General features: G+C 42.9%; 1 protein-coding gene across 4 annotated transcripts in view; it reads left to right on the top strand.

Moving 5' to 3' along the window:
• The window catches only part of LOC106609189 (solute carrier organic anion transporter family member 1C1), a 75,673-nt gene that overhangs the window by 18,327 nt on the left and 35,609 nt on the right, over positions 1 to 21,737 (top strand). For all 4 annotated transcript variants that reach the window (XR_006770639.1, XR_006770638.1, XR_006770637.1 and 1 more), the window contains exon 3: positions 16,867 to 17,008. Coding sequence is in view for 1 of the 4 variants with exons in the window: in XM_014207701.2 (XP_014063176.1) it covers positions 16,867 to 17,008 (142 nt within the window). In the remaining 3 variants the exon portion in view is untranslated. The remainder of the gene's footprint in view (positions 1 to 16,866; positions 17,009 to 21,737) is intronic.

The raw sequence follows: 21,737 nt of genomic DNA, 5'->3' as shown, positions 1-21,737 counted from the left end.
TTGGACCTAGATTTGGCACTTTTTAAAATTTAACCTTTAATTAACTAGCCAAGTCAGTTAACCTCTCTGGGCTAGGCGGGACAAAATCGTCCCACCTACGCAACAGCCAGTGTAATCCCGTGGCGCGATTTTCAAATACCTTAGAAATGCTATTACTTCAATTTCTCAAACATATGACTATTTTACACCATTTTAAAGACAAGACTCTCGTTAATCTAACCACACTGTCCGATTTCAAAAAGGCTTTACCACGAAAGCAAAACATTAGATTATGTCAGCAGAGTACCCAGCCAGAAATAATCAGACACCCATTTTTCAAGCTAGCATATAATGTCACAAAAACCCAGAAGACAGCTAAATGCAGCACTAACCTTTGATGATCTTCATCAGATGACACACCTAGGACATTATGTTATACAATACATGCATGTTTTGTTCAATCAAGTTCATATTTATATCAAAAACCAGCTTTTTACATTAGCATGTGACGTTCAGAACTAGCATACCCCCGCAAACCTCCGGTGAATTTACTAAATTACTCACGATAAACGTCCACAAAAAACACAACAATTATTTTAAGAATTATAGATACAGAACTCCTTTGTGCAATCGAGGTGTCCGATTTTAAAATAGCTTTTCGGTGAAAGCACATTTTGCAATATTCTGAGTACATAGCCCAGCCATCACGGCTAGCTATTTAGACACCCAGCAAGTTTAGCCCTGACCAAACTCCGATTTACTATTACAAAAGTTTGATTACCTTTGATGTTCTTCGTCAGAATGCACTCCCAGGACTGCTACTTCAATAACAAATGTTGGTTTGGTCCAAAAATAATCCATCGTTATATCCAAATAGCGGCGTTTTGTTCGTGCGTTCCAGACACTATCCGAAGTGTAAATAAGGGTGACGAGCATGGCGCAATTCGTGACAAAAAAATTCTAAATATTCCATTACCGTACTTCGAAGCATGTCAACCGCTGTTTAAAATCCATTTTTATGCCATTTTTCTCGTAAAAAAGCGATAATATTCCGACCGGGAATCTGCGTTTAGGTAAACAGAGGAAAGAAAACAAAGCATTCGGTCGACGCGGGCACGCGCCTGAGTCTCACAGTACTGTAACCAGCCACTACCCAAACGCGCTACTTTTTTTCAGCCAGAGCCTGCAAAGCCACGATTCAGCTTTTTCCCGGGCTCTGAGAGCCTATGGGAGCCGTAGGAAGTGTCACGTTACAGCTAAGATCCTCACTCTTCAATAAACAGAGACAAGAAGAACGACACCTTGTCAGACAGGCCACTTCCTGCATGAAATCTTCTCAGGTTTTTGCCTGCCATATGAGTTCTGTTATACTCACAGACACCATTCAAACAGTTTTAGAAACTTTAGGGTGTTTTCTATCCAAAGCCAATAATTATATGCATATTCTAGTTACTGGGCAGGAGTAGTAACCAGATTAAATCGGGTACGTTTTTTATCCGGCCGTGTCAATACTGCCCCCTAGCCCTAACAGGTTAAACACTTGTTTGGTTACTACATGATTCCGTATCTGTTATTTCATAGTTTTGATGTCTTCACTATTATTCTACAATGTAGAAAATAGTAAAAATAAAGAAAAACCCTTGAATGAGTAGGTGTGTCCAAACTTTTGACTGGTACTGTAAGTATTCAGACCCTTTACTATGAGACAAAACATTTAGCTCAGGTGCATCCTGTTTCCATTGATCATCCTTGAGATGTTTCTACAACTTGATTGGAGTCCACCTGTGGTAAATTCAATTGATTGAACAGGATTTGGAAAGGCACACACCTGTCTATAGAAGGTCCCACTGTTGACAGTGCATGTCAGAGCAAAAACCAAGCCATGAGGTCGAAGGAATTGTCTGTAGAACTGCGAGACAGGATTGCGTCGAGGCACAGATCTGGGGAAGGGTACCAAAAAATGTCATCAGTATTGAAGGTCCACAAGAACACGGTGGCCTCCATCATTCTTAAATGGTATACATTTGGAACTATCAAGACTCTTCCTAGAGCTGGCTTTCCGACCAAACTGAGCAATCGGGGGAGAAGGGCCTTGGTCAGTGAGGTGACCAAGAACCCGATGGTCACTCTGACAGAGCTCTAGTTCCTCTGTGGAGATGGGAGAACCTTGCAGAAGGACAACCTTCTCTGCAGCACTCCACCAATCAGGCCTTTATGGTAGAGTTGCTAGACGGAAGCCACTCAGTAAAAGGCACATGACAGCCCACTTTGCACTTAAAGACCAGTGACAATCTGAGCTACTGGGTGAAGACTAGGATACCCTTTACTAGTACCTAGCTATGTATGGCATGTATATCTATGTATTACATTTATGTCATTTAGCAGACGCTCCGTCATCCACACTGATATGTCTGCCAGACATGCAGAGATGCGATTCGCCACCTGGTTATCAGAAGGGGGAAAGGAGAAGATTAATTGTGTGTCGTCTGCGTAGCAATGATAGGAGAGACCATGTGAGGATATGACAGAGCCAAGTGACTTGGTGTATAGCGAGAATAGGAGAGGGCCTAGAACTGAGCCCTGGGGAACACCAGTGGTGAGAGCACGTGGTGCGGAGACGGATTCTCGCCACGCCACCTGGTAGGAGCGACCTGTCAGGTAGGACACAATCCAAGAGTGAGCCACGCCGGAGATACCCAACTCGGAGAGGCTGGAGAGGAGGATCTGGTGGTTCACAGTATCAAAGGCAGCAGATAGGTCTAGAAGGATGAGAGCAGAGGAGAGAGAGTTAGCTTTAGCAGTGCGGAGAGCCTCCGTGACACAGAGAAGAGCAGTCTCAGTTGAATGACCAGCCTTGAAACCTGACTGATTTGGATCGAGAAGGTCATTCTGAGAGAGATAGCAGGAGAGCTGGCCAAGGACGGCACGTTCAAGAGTTTTGGAGAGAAAAGAAAGAAGGGATACTGGTCTGTAGTTGTTGACATCGGAGGGATCGAGTGTAGGTTTTTTGAGAAGGGGTGCAACTCTCGCTCTATTGAAGACGGAAGGGACGTAGCCAGCGGTCAAGGATGAGTTGATGAGCAAGGTGAGGTAAGGGAGAAGGTCTCCGGAAATGGTCTGGAGAAGAGAGGAGGGGAGGGGATAGGGTCAAGCGGGCAGGTTGTTGGGCGGCCGGCCGTCACAAGACGCAAGATTTCATCTGGAGAGAGAGGGGAGAAAGAGGTCAAAGCATAGGGTAGGGCAATGTGAGCAGGACCAACGGTGTCGTTTGACTTAACAAACGAGGATCGGATGTCGTCGACCATCTTTTCAAAATGGTTGACGAAGTCATCTGCAGAGAGGGAGGAGGGGGGAGGAGGGGGGGAGGGGGAGGAGGATTCAGGAGGGAGGAGAAGGTGGCAAAGAGCTTCCTAGGGTTAGAGGCAGATGCTTGGAAGTTAGAGTGGTAGAAAGTTAGAGTGGTAGAAAGTGGCTTTAGCAGCAGAAACAGAGGAGGAAAATGTAGAGAGGAGGGAGTGAAAAGATGCCAGGTCCGCAGGGAGGCAAGTTTTCCTCCATTTCCGCTCGGCTTCCGGAGCCCTGTTCTGTGAGCTCGCAATGAGTCGTCAAGCCACGTTGCAGGAGGGGAGGACCGAGCCGGTCGGGAGGATAGGGGACATAGAGAGTCAAAGGATGCAGAAAGGGATGTGTCCTGTAAGGGTGTGATTGTCCCCCAGCCCTTTTTACAGCCTCAGTAGCATGTTGTTAAATCTCTCCAGCCCCTGCCTATCCTTGTCACTGTGGCGCTCAGGTGACATGTCTATAGTGTCGTCCTCCTCACAAAGGTCTAAGAGCTGACAGTCCACCACAGTGTCCTGGAGAGAGAGAGGTGAGAGAGAGGTGAGAGAGAAGAGAGTATTTACAAAAATATAGACCTTATTTATATATATAGGCAGGGGTGAAAGTTAGCCGGAATGGTCCAATACGAAGTATCGTCAAAATAAATAGTGGGGGTACGCTGTACGGGTAGAACATGAGCCTATCACAATAATTAAACATAGATTAGAAGACAACTGTAGGCTATTACACTATTTGTAATTACTGCATGTCAGTTGCATGAAACATTTGCGAATAGACTTGAAAACTTGTGGAATGCGCTCCAAAATGTGGTGTGGTTTGATGATAAAGAGCAATTTTTGCCAAGGCAGAGATGAGTGGCCGAGCCCGAGACGTGCGCTGACAGCAGTCTATGCATCAATTCAGGTTATACGACTTGTTTAGGCCTAATGAATGCCAATCACCAAATGTCATTCATAACGCTTTTTGGTGTTTTGTAAGTGATGTTTCAAATTGCACTGTATAGATGCCAGAATGATTAGTTGGAATAGCCTAATAGTTGGAATAGTAACTTAAGTCTGGACACTGACTGTAGGCCTCACATGTAGCCTATTATAATATTCACTCCTGTAGAATTTAGTGTTACTCACAGTAAAATTATCGAATTTAAATTTTGTCTCGGGAACAGGAGTGGAGATACTGCATATGATTTCTTTCTTTCAGCATCTTGAGAGAATGTGAATGCGCACTTAGGGACCTGTTGTGTATCCAAAACGTGCAATTTCTTTCAGCGACATAAAAGCTAACAGTATGCATCCAAGACGAACTGAAATAATATCAGAAACATGTTGGATCGTTTTCACAGCTTTTCATTTTCTTAAAACTGGTCCAAGTGATGTAATTTTGTCCCCTGGTCCCTAAATGTCCTTGCTCTGTGAAAGAAGCAGAAATTAAAGGGAAGACTTTACCGATGTCAACTAGATTGTTGATGATGCATTGATCATTCTATCGATTTATGACATCATTCTGGTGAACAAGGCTTTATGTAGTATTCTAGATGAGCATCAAGTATTGACAGAAGAGAAGCAACATGTATCTAACTATAGACAAGTTGACTGACAAATAGCCTACCAAATGTCAGAAATTATAAGCAGAAAAATATCTAAATGAGGCTTAAGAATCATTTTCGCTGAGAACTGTGCGCAAGTAGCCTACATGAACCTTTTGAAGTAATTGTTTGACAATCCGATGAAAACATGACTGGTTGTGTTTATGACACATTAAAAGGTAGCCTAATACATTGTAAAAGTTAAAAGACAAATCTTGACTATTAGGCCCATTGAAATTCAATTAAATGAATAGGGATTCTATTTGTAATTCTTTGATTAGGACCATAACATTTTTTAAAGAAGCGCATGCGCAAATAGGAGGTCCCATACCGGGAATAAGTTACATTTACTTTCACCTCTGCCTAATAGTACATAATAATAATACATCATTGACATTTACCTTCCAGTCACAAAGCTTGGCTGAGAGGCATCAGCATCATGTGGTGGCTTCTCAACTTCCTCCTGGTCCTCCATTTCAATCTCATCCTCTTAGTCCTTGTCTTCCCCAAGTAACGATTACCCTTCAGCACATAAAAAGGAATCATGAATGGAAGGCAATTGTACAAGTTATCAGGGTTAGGCTTCAGGCTGCAATCAACAGCCAGCAGGCATACTATTTTTAGGAATCGTAGCTATCACAGATAAAAAAGAAACATAATATATCTACATATCTAGCTATGGCGCTAGTTAGCGAGCTAATAATTATTGTAGCTACCTAGCTATATGGGAATCATAAATGTTACTGGTAAAATAGCAATCATGCAGCAGCCTGGCTAGCTAGCTATTTTCATATCTAATCACTAACGTTAGCCAGTTCGTTTTAGCTAGGTCTAGCTCATACCTAATGACAAAGCTCTTCAAATTGTCAATATGAGTATTTTATTTTGTACAGTTATCAATAAAAAAACATTTACATCCAAAAGACAATACAAGAGCTAAGTCAAGTAGCCACCTTGTCTAGTTTTGGCTGATTGTCTACTCGACTTGTTATCAAAATTTATATCCAACCATGATCAACTGACCATGACCTAACCATCTGGGTGGTCTTAACCAATCATAGCACTGTATGATACGGCGGTAAAATGCATCCAATTATAATTCAGTATGTTTACACATATGAATATTACATCCCCCTTCTTTTAAAACAAAAGAAAAATGTTTTACATATTCTAAGTGTTTCTTTTGAATACATGCTCTGTAGTTTGAACTCAAGGTAAGTAATAATTTATATTGCATACTACACCAACTGAATTAACATAGACTCTGAAACAATGATCCAACATACTGTTACTTTTCGAACAAGGGATTCTCAGCAACTCAGCTTTCACTGTAGAAATGACATCTTAACATTTCAAACAAATACAATACCAAAGCATTTCAAAGTGAACTTTCAATAACAAGTTTACAGTCTGGAACTCTTTTAGGGCAGCGATCCGCCTACACCCTTTGACATTTCACAGGTCTAGGACAGCTCTGGGCTTGACCTCTCTTCCTGACCTTGTGCGATATGATGCTGAGCATGCTTCTGTGTCAGTCAACAGTTCTTGTGGTGTTGCAGGTAAGTATTAGAGGTCGACCGATTATGATTTTTCAACGGCAATGCCGATTATTGGAGGACCAGAAAAAGCCGATAACGATTAATCGGCCGATTTAAAAAATGTATTTGTAATAATGACAATTACAACAATACTGAATGAACACTTATTTTAACATAATATAATACATCAATAAAATCTATTTAGCCTCAAATAAATAATGAAACATGTTAAATTTGGTTTAAATAATGCAAAAACAAAGTGTTGGAGAAGAAAGTAAAAGTGCAATATGTGCCATGTAAGAAAGCTAACATTTAAGTGCCTTGCTCAGAACATGAGAACATATGAAAGCTGGTGGTTCCTTTTAACATGAGTCTTCAATATTCCCTGGTAAGAAGTTTTAGGTTGTAGTTATTATAGGAATTATAGGACTATTTCTCTCTATACGATTTGTATTTCATATACCTTTGATTATTGGATGTTCTTATAGGCACTTTAGTATTGCCAGTGTAACAGTATAGCTTCCGCCCCTCTCCTCGCTCCTACCTGGGCTCGAACCAGGAACACATCAACAACAGCCACCCTCGAAGCAGCGTTACCCATCCAGAGCAAGGGGAACAAATACTCCAAGTCTCAGAGCGAGTGACGTTTGAAACGCTATTAGCACTCACCCGCTAACTAGCTAGCCATTTCACAATGGTTACACCAGCCTAATCTTGGGAGTTGATAGGCTTGAAGTCATAAACAGAGCAATGCTTGAAGCATTGCGAAGAGCTGCTGGCAAAATGCACGAAAGTGCTGTTTGAATGAATGCTTACGAGCCTGCTGGTGCCTACCACCGCTCAGTCAGACTGCTCTATCAAGTCATAGACTTCATTATAATATAATAAACACAGAAATACGAGCCTTAGGTCATTAATATGGTCAAATTCGGAAACTATCATCTCGAAAACAAAACATTTTTTCTTTCAGTGAAATACGGAACCGTTCCGTATTTTATCTAACGGGTGGCATCCCTAAGTCTAAATATTCCTGTTACATTGCACAACCTTCAATCTTATGTCATAATTACGTAAAATTCTGGCAAAGTAGATCGCAACGAGCCAGGCGGCCCAAATTGTTGCATATACCCTGACTCTGCGTGCAATGAACGCAAGAGAAGTGACACAATTTCACCTGGTTAATATTGCCTGCTAACCTGGATTTATTTTAGCTAAATATGCAGGTTTAAAAATATATACTGATTTTAATAAAGACATTGATGTTTATGGTTAGGTACACGTTGGAGCAATGACAGTCCTTTTTTGCGAATGCGCACCGCATCGATTATATGCGACGCAGGACAACCATGTGTAGTTAACTAGTGATTATGATTGATTGATTGTTTTTTATAAGATAAGTTTAATGCTAGCTAGCAACTTACCTTGGCTTCTTACTGCATTCGCGTAACAGGCAGGCTCCTCGTGGAGTGCAATGTAAAGCAGGTGGTTAGAGCGTTGGACTAGTTAACCGTAAGGTTGCAAGATTGAATCCCCGAGCTGACAAGGTAAAAATCTGTCGTTCTGTCCCTGAACAAGGCAGTTAACTCACCGTTCCTAGGCCGTCATTGAAAATAAGAATGTGTTCTTAACTGACTTGCCTAGTTAAATAAAGGTGTAAAAAAAAAAAAAAAAAACGATTACCGATTGTTATGAAAACTTGAAATCGGCCCTAATTAATCGGCCATTCCGATTAATCGGTCGACCTCTAGTAAGTATGGTGTATGTTGTGCTGTGTGTGTGTATTTAGTCCATCACGTTCTCTTTCAGGGGAACAGTTCATCTCATCAGTGTGTTGTTCTTTTGTGTTCAGTAGATAACGACGATTGCGGCGGTACACCACTCCTTCTGCGGTGCGGACGTGATATGAACGTTCAGTGTCAGCTGGCTGGATAACGACTGCTAGCTTCCAGAGGCCATGCTCCTGGATTCTAACTGACTCTCCGTCGATCAGTGATGGCAGTGGTCTAGCTGACCTGTCATAGTATCGCTTTTGTTGTTGTTGTCTCTGCATGTTTTTCATGCATTTCCTTGTAGCTGACGACCTCAGAGTGTTGTCAACTGGAGTGTTGCGGTATTCAAGGAGACTGAGGTAGGAGTCTCTCTTGTCTGCTTTTGCTTTGTCCATGAGTGATTTAGCAATCTGCACAGATTTTTCAGCAAGGCCATTATTTTGAGGGTAACGTGGGCTTGTGGTGACATGTGTAAACTCCCATGCATTTTGTGAAGGATTCAAACTCATTTGATTTGTAACAGGGCCCATTGTCAGATATTAAAGTCTCTACAATGCCATGCCTGGCAAAGGCTGCTTTCAGCTTGTGTATCACAGCTGCAGATGTGGTGTTGTGAAGTTTGTCGATTTCGAAGTATCTGCTGTAGTAGTCCACTGTTACGATGTAGTCCTCGTGGTTCCAGGTGAACAGATCGGTTGCCACGACCTGCCGGGGTCGGTTTGGGATACAGTGAGGTAACATTGGCTCTTTGGTGTTTGAGGGGCGTCGTTCAAGACAGATGGCGCATCTACCAACAATGTCCTCTATTTGTTTGCACATTCCGGGCCAAAACAAAATGTCCCGTGCTCTCTGTTTGCACTTTTCCATGCCCATGTGTCCAGCATGGATCTTTGTCAAAATCTCTTCTCTGAGACTGGTAGGAATAATGATTTTCTCTCCTTTGAAAATTATTCCGTTGATCTGTGATAGTTCATCACGATGGTTCCAGAATTCTGAGACATTCTGAGGTCATTTTCTCCTCTCCTCAGGCCATCCATCCTGTATGACTTTCCTCAGCTGTGTGAGTTGTGAGTCCTTTTCTGTTTCAGCTTGGATCTCCTTCAGTTTTGTGTCACTAACTGGTAAGTTGCTGTACACAGTGTGCACTTGCATGTCCAAGCCTTCACTGAGGCTGCTGTCCTTGTAGGTAAGAAACTTCCCTCATTAAAATGCAAATCAATTTATAACATTTTTGACATGCATTTTTCTGGATTTTTTTGTTGTTATTCTGTCTCTCACTGTTCAAATAGACCTACCATTAAAATTATAGACTCATCATTTCTTTGTCAGTGGGCAAACGTTCAAAATCAGCAGGGGATCAAATACTTTTTTCACTCAATGTAGATGACTCTTCTGTGAGCTTGATAACCCAGTAGCCTGATCTAGCGTCCATGACACTGAAGTAGTGTGCTCCCGCTAGCTTGAGTGTGATGCCATCTAGCGTCGGTAAAGGGTAATGGGGGCGTTTGATAGCCTTGTTCAAGTCTCTTGGGTCGAGACATACTCGGAGCTTGCCTGTGCGTGGTTTCTCTACCACCACTAACGCGTTTACCCAGTCAGTCGGTTCTGTAACCTTGGTGACTATGTCAGATTGCTCCATGCTCTCCAACTCTTTCTTCAGACGGGCACGGAGGGCAAGGGAAATCTTTCTCGGTGGGTAGACCACATGGGTTGCGTCTGGGTCAAGATGAATGGTACATTCTCATGGGAATAATCCTATTCCTGTAAAAACATCAGCAAACTCCTCCAGTACATTTTCTGTCTCTACTGGTGCTGTCACTGATAAAACTAGCTTGATGAGGTCCATGTCTAAACATGCTTTAAGACCTAGCACTGCAGGTGCTCTAGTGTCAACAACGTAAAAGTCCAACATCGTGTCACTTTCCTTGTATTTGCATTTGAAAGTGCATGTGCCTTTTACTGGGAGCTGTTCACCACCATAACCAGTAAGTCTGCACATCCAAATATAATTCGGTCCCTGACCATCTCATCCTTGTTTGCATAATCACAGTCTTTCACAAGCAGGCGCAGCTCAGTCACAAACGGTTCAAAAGACTCACTAGCTCCATGTACTTTCTCATGGAATTTGTACCTAGCGAAAATCGTATTGGTCTTCGGCACAACATATGCTTCAAAACGATCGTAGTATGTTTTCAGTAGCTTTGATTCAGCCTCGGTAAGTGTCCATGTGTTGTAAATATCTCTCCCTTTTTCACCGATCCAGAGGAGCAGGTAGCTGCACTTTTCCTCTTCTCCTCTTTCCTTCAGAGGAACCGTGAACATTAGCTACACATGCTGTTTGTACTTACGGCATGCATCGGGTAAGTTTGTAGACTCCCAGTCCATTCGAGGTGAAGGAACTCCAGCAAAATCCATCTTTTAAGACCTTTTACTCTGACACCATGTCTTGTTTAGCACGCTTTGTACAAAATAATAAAATGCAGTACTACAGGATATTTTTTAACGTAGCTCTTTATTAGCTAGCTACAACTGGCATGTTCACTTATCTCCAACCATGATCAACTGACCATGACCTAACCATCTGGGTGGTCTTAACCAATCATAGCACAGTATGATACGGCGGTAAAATGCATCCAACTATAATTCAGTATGGCGCCACCTGGTGGCAACATTCACTTTCATTCTCCATGCCAAAACTCCTAATTTTCTCACTCCTACCAATGACGCATGGGTGTCAGTCATTACTATGGCAATTCAAGATGGCGCTACCCATACCTCTAATAGACATTGTTCAAGATCAAAATACTAAAAACAGAGATGTTTCTATGATACAAGCACATGTTTAGTATTAGTGGATTAAATAGATCTCTTTGCTCAGCTTCACTTCTTAAAGTGTTTCCATTCCCTTGCAGAAGGCAGGGTTGGGGAGGGCCTTCTAGTCATCCCGGAAGGGAGAGTAACAATGGTCAAGCATGTGCTGCCTCAGGAGATGCAGTTTCCAGTTTGCACGAAGTTCAGTGTAGTTCCTTGAGAGCCAGCACTGTGTAGGCTTGGAGGGGAATATACAAGGCAGTGAATATAACCCCAAAAAATTATCTTGGGAGCTAATGTGGTCGGAATTTGATGATGAGGTATTCCAGATTGGGTATTCCTGTATGTTACCACAATCACACCATGTTGTTAATCATGAGACATACTCCTCCACCTCTGTGTTTCCCGGAAAGTTCCTTCTTCCTGTCCGCACGATGAATGGAGAACCCCGCTGACTGTATCGACGGGGACAATATATCCGGAGAGAGCCAATGTAGTGTTCCATATCCCAAGGATATTAGTTCAGTTCTACACTCTCAGATGATGGATTTCTGTTGTTTTCTCCTGAAGCACTCTGGAAAGTATGTCCGTCAATCCAATACCTGCCAACGAATGTTGTTGCCATAGTGAAACATGAAAAGTGACTGACATTGCTCTCTCAACAGAGCACATTGGGAACAAGTCAGATGGGTCTTTATGGATCTCTTTCTCTGGATCTCTTTAAATTCCTTTGATTAAAAACTGCCATTTTGATAGGCAAGCTGAGGGAATGGGCCTGGGGAAATGTTGGAGCCACTCAAATTCATAGACACAGTGGATGCAAAGGATGACAGTCCATAGCCGTGCACGAAATCTGTCTTGCCAATTACTATTGCTTACTAAAACTGTGTACTACATACTACATACAATTTAGAACATACTGTTTAGTAAAAATGTATTCAGTAGGCAACAAATACTAACATATTAGACTCATATTAGTGCTGGGGACAATAAAAGGCTACTCTAAAATGTGCAGTTTTGTCACACAACAGAATGAGACAGATGTCTCAAGTTTTGAGGGTGAGTGCAATTGGCATGGTGACTGCAGAAATGTCCAGCAGAGCTTTGGCCAGAGAATTGAATGTTCATTCCTCTACCATAAGTCACCTCCAATGTAATTTTTGAGAATTTAGCAGTATGTCCAACCGGCCTCACAACCACAGACCACGTGTATGGCGTTGTGTGGGCGAGCGGTTTTCTAATGTCAATGTTGTGAACAGAGTGCGCCATGGTGGCGGTGTGGGGTTATGGTATGGGTAGGCGTAAGCTATGGATCAAGTCCGAGTCACGAGTCCCTATGGCTGAAGTCTGAGTCCTCGTGATCGAGTCCTGGTCCAAGTGTTCAAGTCTGAGCCACTGGGTCCACATTAACTCAAAATAAGGTTATTTACCCAGTCAGATATAGCGTAGTGGACAGAAAAATATAGCAGTGGTATTATGGGTCATGTCCTTTGAACGTTAGCCTAAGGGCTAGAATCAAGCCATTTTCTCTCAGGAAAAGAGGGAGACTACGTTGGCTACAGAACCTGTATATGAAATGCAGTGTGAAGGTGGGAGGGTTGAGCAATACTACAAATTCAAAGAGCCTACTTTTCTATAGCCTACTCAAGGGAGAGAAAAACATAGCTATACTGTTGTTTAACTATTAAACTCAATGCTGCTATTGTTTTTTATTTCGTAAAGCAGTGTGTGTTTCTTAATCAGGCAAAGGGTAGCTAAATAGAAGGCTGGTGGTGACTGGTTAGCTAAAGTGAAGCAAGAGAGTCACCTGCGCATTATGTATAAATGGAGCCGGAGCGGAGCCTGTCTGCTTTTCTGCCCACACTCATCGCTTTCTCCCCAGCAGCTCACCAGCTGATGTAGGCTGTGTTTGCTGGGTGTGACACATCCTTCCCACTGCTAAACAGAACTGAGCATCTGTGCTGCTAATATTAATCGTGATTATTATTGAAAAGCTCTCAATCTCTCCAAAAACTATTGTCCAGTCCACACTTAGTAGTCAGATGTTAGTCACAGAGATCATTTTGTCTCGTTTTAGTAAACTGAAATGAAAAATCATTTTAATGTACTTCTAGTTTTTCTGGCTCTATTTAGTGAGTTCTAGTCTTGTCAACTGGCACTGAAAAATAGGTGTTTGATGAATATTTTAGTCACTATTTTAGTTGACGAAATTAACACTGAGTCTTCAACCTATTTTGAAGCCCCATCCCTCAGCTTTATAGCAAACCAATTGGCAGCCAGGGCTAGCAATTTGTTGTTTTTTGAATCAAGGAGTGGGCCTTTTAATCAACTAAAAACATCCTTTCCCCTGACACAAAGGATTTGCATCCACCTCAGAGATCAGAGAGTAGCAGCTTGTTATTCTTCAGGATTAAAGCTACATGAGACAATGGTGTCTAAGCCTCTGAAAATAAGACTGTTTGTTAAAGTATGTTCAAAGTTGAAAAAGGTCAGTTTCTCAGAATTGTTGTTAGCCCTCCGGTGTGGCTCACGGTTCTATGGTGAAGCAAGAAGCAAGTTGACCCTACCCCGGTCAACTGCCCGGCACCCTCCACAGCAACCCGCCAATGCCCCCACCATTTCTCCTTCACCCAAATCCAGATAGCTGATGTTCTGAAAGACCTGCAAAATCAGGACCCATACAAATCAGCCTGGCTAGACAATCTGGACCCTCTCTTTCTAAAATGTGTTTCTATGGGTGTGCCACAGGGTTCAATTCTCTGTATACATCAATGATGTTGCTCTTGTGCTGGTGATTTTCTGATCCACCTCTACGCAGATGACACCGTTCTGTATACTTCTGGCCCCTCTTTGGACACTGTGTTAACTAACCTCCAGACGAGCTTCAATGCCATACAACTCTCCTTCCGTGGCCTCCAGCTGCTCTTAAACGCAAGTAAAACTAAATGCATGCTATTCAATCGATCACTGCCCGCACCTGCTCGCCCGTCCAGCATCACTACTCTGGACGGCTCTGACTTAGAATACGTGGACAACTACAAATACCTGGGTGTCTGGTTAGACTGTAAACTCTCCTTCCAGACTCACATTAAGCATCTCCAATCCAAAATTAAATCTAGAATCGGCTTCCTATATCGCAACAAAGCATCCTTCACTCATGCTGCCAAACATACCCTCGTAAAACTGACCATCCTACCGATCCTCGACTTCGGTGAGGTCATCTATAAAATAGCCTCCAACACTCTACTCAACAAACTGGATGCACTCTATCACAGTGCCATCCATTTTGTCACCAAAGCCCCATACACTACCCACCATTGCGACCTGTACGCTCTCGTTGGTTGGCCCTCGCTTCATACTCATCGCCAAACTCACTGGCTACAGGTTATCTACAAGTCTCTGCTAGGTAAAGCCCCGCCTTATCTCAGCTCACTGGTCACCATAGCAGCACCCACTCGTAGCACGCGCTCCAGCAGGTATATCTCACTGGTCACCCCCAAAGCCAATTCCTCCTTTGGTCGTCTTTCCTTCCAGTTCTCTGCTGCCAATGACTGGAACGAACTGCAAAAATCTCTGAAGCTGGAGACTCATATCTCCCTCACTAGCTTTAAGCACCAGCTGTCAGAGCAGCTCACAGATCACTGCACCTGTACATAGCCCATCTGTAAACAGCCCATCTATCTACCTACCTCATCCCCATACTGTATTTATTTATTTATTTGTCTTGCTCCTTTGCACTCCAGTATCTCCACTTGCACATTCATCTTCTGCACATCTACCATTCCAGTGTTTAATTGCTATATTGTAATTACTTCGCCACCATGGCCTATTTATTGCCTTAACTTACCCCATTTGCACTCACTGTATAAAGACTTTTTGTTTTCTTTTGTTCAACTTTATTATTGACTGTATGTTTTGTTTATTCCATGTGTTACTCTGTGTTGTTGTATGTGTTGAATTGCTGTGCTTTATCTTGGCCAGGTCGCAGTTGCAAATGAGAACTTGTTCTCAACTAGCCTACCTGGTTAAATAACGGTGACATTTTTTTTTGTGTTTTTTTTAATGGTGTTTGTTTGAACTGTAATGCTATGATAAATAAATATCACAATATTCTACTCGTTAGCATATTGTCGTACTGTTTCAACTGGTATTGGTAGACTATTTAACAGGAAAGTATGTGACTCGAATGAGTACTTTCTGGTACACAATGGGCCTCAGGATATCGTCACGGTATTTTTGTGCATTCAAATTGCCATTGATAAAATGCAATTTTGACCATTGTCCATAACTTATGCCTGCCCATACCATAACTCCACCGCCACCATGGGGCACTCTGTTCACAATATTGACAGCAGAAAAAACACTCCCCCACACGACGCCATACACATGGTCTGTGGTTGTGAGGCCGGTTGGACATTCTGCCAATTTCTCTAAAACGACGTTGGTAGAGAAATGAACATTCAATTCTCTGGCAACAGCTCTGGTGGACATTCCTGCAGTCAGCATGCCGATTGCACGCTCACTCAAAACTTGAGACATCTCTGACATTGTGTTGTGTGACAAAGCTGCACATTTTAGTGGCCTTTTATTGTCCCCAGCACAAGGTGCACCTGTGTAATTATGTTTAATCAGCTTCTTGATATGCCACACCTGTCAGGTGGATGGATTATTTTGGCAAAGGAGAAATGCTCACTAACAAGGATGTAAACAGATTTGTGCACAGAATTTGAGAAAAATAAGCTTTTTGTGCGTATGGACAATTTCTAAGATATTTTATTTCAGCTCATATTACAATGGACCAACACTTTACATGTTGCGTTTATATTTTTGTACCATGTAGTTTCCCGGGCTAGTCTTTGATGTGGAAAAGCCCATGGGAATGTGGATGTACCGCTGTGAGAAGACAAACCTACTCATTGTGAGAGATGAGGTGTTGCTAGTCGTGAGTGGCGCAGAGTGCGAAGACTGATGCAATGGATGCTAGAGCTCATCTTTCCTAGCCTAGTCCCCAATCTGTTTGTGCTATCTTGCCTACACCTTGGAACTAATTGTGACGCCAAATATGTTTGGCACGACAGTTCCATAAGGAGAACAGAAACAGACTGAGACCCACACTGGGTTCTTCACTCTTTTTGGTTCCAGGTAAAAGCCTTTTGGGTTCTAGGTAGATCCATTTTGGGTTCCATAAAGAACCCTTGTTGGTTCCAGTTAGAACCCTTTTGGGTTCCAGTTAGAACCCTTTTGGGTTCCAGGAAAAAAAGTTTTGGGGTCCATGTAGGTTATCATATGGGGACAGCCAAAGATCCTTTTTAGGTTCTATATAGCACCTTTTTTTTTCTAAGACTGAAGGCCAATCCATAAAGTATAAGTTCCTTCTCCTAGTCAAAACCAATCCTTTTTTTCATCAGTTGCTAGGGTTGAGTCACCGTTCTCTCACATAAGGACCCATCTTAAGTCTGACGTAGACTCTTAATCCTCTCTTTGTCCCGGTCTTCCTCAATACCCTGCAGTTACAGATACGCTCTGCCTTCCCTATCATCCTCCATCCCCCCTTTTCCTTCCCCTCTTCTATCCTCCTCTCCTCTGTGCTTCTATGATGTAGGCCTAGTTGAATATTAAATAGGAAATGTGATAGCAGGAGCTAAAATAGGCAAATGAGCCAATGAAAAGTAGAGCTATGGTGTACATCAGAGCAAAACAAGGGTAACTCGCCCTCTCTCTGACAATGAAAATCTGGATACAATCCGAGTACAATCCGATATGTATTAATTATTAATAACCAATATCTCTTTCCCCATCCCCTTTCTTTTATCTCTCACTTTCTTCCTCCCCTCATGCTCTTCAGATGTTCCTTGTGGCCCTATCGTTTGCCTACTTTGCCAAGGCCTTGTCTGGTAGCTACATGAAGAGCACAATAACCCAGCTGGAGAGGCGCTTTGACATCCCCAGTTACCTAACAGGCGTCATCGACGGGAGCTTTGAGATAGGTAAGTAAGTGTCTGCATCACAGGTCCCCATCCCCCTGTCCTCATCTCGTCCTCATCCCCAGGGCTATTTTGGGCTTCCGTTCTATCCATGTTGTTGTGAAAGAGAAGAGATGTGAATGAATGGGTCACCAAGGCCTTCTAGGAAGTCATCAGGGCCTAATGTATCAAAGGTGTGTGTGCACAAAAAAACTCTAAACCTTGTGTGCACCAGATTTCCCACAAAGGTTGGTATTTATCCATTTTGAAATTGCGGAAAAGTGTGCATATCTCCAAGTACAGCTCAGACCATTTGTATGCACAACTTCTAGTGGTTGATCAGTTGCATTGCAAGCAAATATTGTTCTTATGGGGTAAATGGTGTTTGATGCACGGGAATAATAAAAACATTATAATGTGGGCCTAATGATAAAACAGATGCATTTGCTGTTGGTAAGAAGATTGCATAGCAGCATGTAGCTTAATATAATTATTTTACTTTTATTATATAAGCATAAATCATAATCATATTGCAGGGCGTCTCTCCTTTTCTGACATGACTGGTTTATTCCTGCTACAGAACAAATATTAGGCTACCATTTATCTATCGTTCATTCAATAGCGCACCATGCTCAAAAGTATATAGACCGGTAGCCTACTTAAAATATTTGATATTATGGGTAGGCTACAGTAATGCTGTGGGGTAAGAGGGCGACATCATAAGCCTATTCAATCTCAGAGCCTATTCTAAGGCAAGAGATCTAAACACAATCATGTACTGATAAACAAGATTTTGAACAATTTGTCTTTTGATTAGAAGTGTTGGCTGAAGCATTTACTTTTAAATTGTTTGAGTAGCCAATCAATCTTGCAGAATGTGCGGCCAGTGTTTGGCACTCGCTATAGGCGGCATGCTTTTTTTGTTTGAAAGTCACTGAAACACATTCTGCCCACACCTCTACAGAAATCTGATCAAACTTACCATTGTGCCTTCTTTGAGAAACTGTCAAATCAAAGTTTATTGGTTGCGTACACAGATTTGCAGATGTTATCGCATGTGCAGTGAAATGCTTATGTTTCTAGCCTCCCAAAAATGAGAAATTAAGAAATATCAGATGAGCAATATGTACTACATTTTTTTACCATGCTGCCCTATACTCAGCTCAGAAACAAAAACAATAAGAACAGCTTGTGGCTTCCATCAATGTAATTGTCTGCATAATTTCCAATCCCCCATATATTTTTGGGGTAATGTATATAAAATATATATTTTTTTAAATACAATACCAGTCAAAAGATTGGACACACCTACTCATTCCAGGGTTTTTCTTTCTTTTTACTATTTAGAATAATAGTGAAGACATCAAAACTATGAAATAACACATATGGAATCATGTAGTAACCAAAAAAGTGTTGAACAAATACAAATATATTTTCGATTTTTCAAAGTAAAGTTAATTTTTTGAATTTCTTTCCTTAGTGCGTTTGAGCCAAAGTTGTTTTGTGACAAGGTAGGGGTGGTATACAGAAGATAGCCCTATTTGGTAAAAGACCAAGTCCATATTATGGCAAGAACAGATCAAATAAGGAAAGAGAAACGACAATCCATCATTACTTTAAGACATGAAGGTCAGTCAATCCAGAAAATGTCAGTCGCAAAAACCATCAAGCGGCTATGATGAAACTGGCTCTCATGAGGACCACCACCGGAAAGGAAGACCCAGAGTTACCTCTGCTGCAGAAGATAAGTTCATTAGAGTTACCAGTTACCAATTGCAGCCCAAATAAATGCTTCACAGAGTTCAAGTAACATTCACATCTCAACATCAACTGTTCAAAGGAGACTGTGTGAATCAGGCCTTCATGGTTGAATTGCTGCAAAGAAACCACTACTAAAGGACACCAATAAGAAGAAGAGACTTGATTTGGCCAAGGAACATAAGCAATGGACATTAGACTGGTGGAAATCTGTCCTTTGGTTTGATGAGTCCAAATTTGAGATTGTTGGTTCCAACCGCCGTGTCTTTCTGAGATGCAGAGAAGGTGAACAGATGATCTCCGCATGTGTGGTTCCCACCGTGAAGCATGGAGGAGGAGGTGTGATGGTGTGGGGGTGCTTTGCTGCATGACACTGTCAGTGATTTATTTAGAATTCAAGGCACACTTAATCAGCATGTCTACCACAGCATTCTGCAGCGATACGCCATCCCATCTGGTTTGCGCTTAGTGGGACTATCATTTGTTTTTCGACAGGACAATGACCCAACATACCTCCAGGCTGTGTAAGGGCTATTTGACCAAGAAGGAGAGTGATGGAGTGCTGCATCAGATGACCTGGCCTCCACAATCACCTGACCTCAACCCAATTGAGAAGGTTTGGGATGAGTTGGACCGCAGAGTCAACTAAAGCTTACTGCAATTTTTTTTGTTGTTGTTGTTACAAGCCGTGTTTCGTTAAAGCCTATTTATTTTTGTTACAAGCCGTGTTTCGTTAAAGCCTGTGTAAAGTTCATTTGTTTCAATGTACTGGTAGGCACCTGTGGCTTATAGACATGTTGTAACATCTTGACCTGTTAAAACTATAGAGACGTTTCCCTTTTGTGAAACCGTTAGCAACAAACAAAGCAGTTTTTCTAGTCCACACAGTATTCTAATTGGATGAAGGAAAAATCAACACATTCACAGTCAGAGATCATCAGTTCAGGTGTTTTCAGCACAATAGCTCTCAGCACAATCAAAACAGTTATTTTCCTTAAGCAGTATTTTAAACTAACGAAGGGGCACAATGACAATTCAACTATCTGGCATTTCCAAGTGCTAGGTTTGCCTTAGTCAGAGAACAGTTATTTCTGGAGTTCAGAAGTTTAGGCATTCTACAGCAGGTTTATGAAGTGGTACTTCCCAAATCCAGCACCCTTGGAGAATAGCCTACTCACTCCTCTTAATAATGAGAGCGGATGGAGGTCCTTAAGGAATGGACGTCATCCCTCCATCCTTGAAAAACAACAATTGGTTCCATCATGAAATGGCTGCTTTTCTTTTACCTCATTAAAGTTTTTATTGTCCACCACTCTCCTCCACTACCCCAATTTTCTATCTCTCTCTCTCTCTCTCTCTCTCTCGGTCTTTCTTTCACTCTGTTTCCCTCTCTCAACTTCCCCCACTTTTTCTCACTCACTCACTCACTCACTCACTCACTCACTCACTCACTCACTCACTCACTCACTCACTCACTCACTCACTCACTCACTCACTCACTCACTCACTCACTCACTCACTCACTCACTCACCCACCCCTCTCTCTCTCGCTCTACCCCAACCCCCCTCCTTCCTCTCTCTATCCAGGTCACGGCACAGTCATTCAATTGGCCCTTGGTCATTCGATTTGTAGAGTTCTTCTTTTCTTATGATTCAATTTGTAAGCATTACCAACAGAGTGAATGTGGAAATGGATTCCAAGTGGTCACCAAATAAGTAAAAGGAGGGCTGTGATTGGTTACATTGCCTACTTTGCCAATTTCTCTTTATTAAATGGGCCATAACTTTAAAACTAGCAGAGATCCAACTCTGGAACTGTCACGAAATTCGTTGTGGTGTTGCAGGGAAGACCAAAATGCAGCGGGTATATGGATACTCATTCTTTTAATGAAAAATGTGAAGCATCCACAGAACAAAAAAACAAAACAATAAACAGTACTCACGACTCACAACAGTGTAGCAGGCTCAATAACGCAGTGCTCACAAACACCCCGGAATACTTAAATCAAATGCCCCTTCAACAAACACACCACCCCGAACCACATAAAACGAATACCCTCTGCCACGTCCTGACCAAACTACAATGACAATTAACCCTTATACTGGCCAGGACGTGACAGTACCCCCCCCCTAAAGGTGCTAACCCCGGAAGCACCTTAAGAAAAACAAAAACCCCAAACAACAACAAAAATCCCCCTAAACTAAAGGGAGGGAAGGGAGAGTGGCTGCCGTCACCGACGGCACTTGTGCTACACCCCCCCTCCCCAACCCACCTATGCAGGTTGTGGTTCAGGCTCCGGCCTATTGTCCTCCAGAGTGCCGACCGACCCGATCAGCCTCGGACCGTAGGCAGACTCCCCCTGCTCCGGTTCATGGGCAGACCTCCACCTCTCCACCCTGTATGCAGACTCAGCAATTAAACAGTTAATCTCTTTAAGTTCTGAATTGTCAGACTTACTCAGTTCAAGGTTGCTGCTAGACTCCCTTGGGTTTTGGTCATCGGCAGACTCTGGGCAGATGGGCCACTCTGGCTGATCCTGGCCGCTGGGGCAGTCTGGCAGCTCCGGGCAGTCTGGCCACTCTGGCAGCTCCGGGCAGTCTGGCCACTCTGGCAGCTGCGGGCAGTCTGGCCACTCTGGCAGCTCCGGGCAGTCTGGCCACTCTGGCAGCTCCGGGCAGTCTGGCCACTCTGGCAGCTCCGGGCAGTCTGGCCACCCTGGCAGCTGCGGGCAGTTTGGCCACCCTGGCATCTCTGGCGACTCCTGACTGACGGGGCTGGACTGACGCACTAGAAGCCTTGTGCGTGGGGCTGGTACTGGACGTGCCAGCCTGGAGACACGCACCTTCGGGCTAGTGCGGGGAGCTGGCCTGGGGCTCCATTCTTGCCCCGCAAAACTGCCCTTGTGCCCCCCCCAAAAAAAATTATTGGGGCTGCCTCTCGAGTTTCCTAAACTCCTCCATAGCCCTGGAAACGCTCAACCTTATTTCTGTCCAT

Source organism: Salmo salar, chromosome ssa07 (genome assembly GCF_905237065.1).
Source record: "Salmo salar chromosome ssa07, Ssal_v3.1, whole genome shotgun sequence".
NCBI lineage: Eukaryota > Metazoa > Chordata > Actinopteri > Salmoniformes > Salmonidae > Salmo > Salmo salar.
This window is presented reverse-complemented; position numbering and strand designations above follow the sequence as displayed.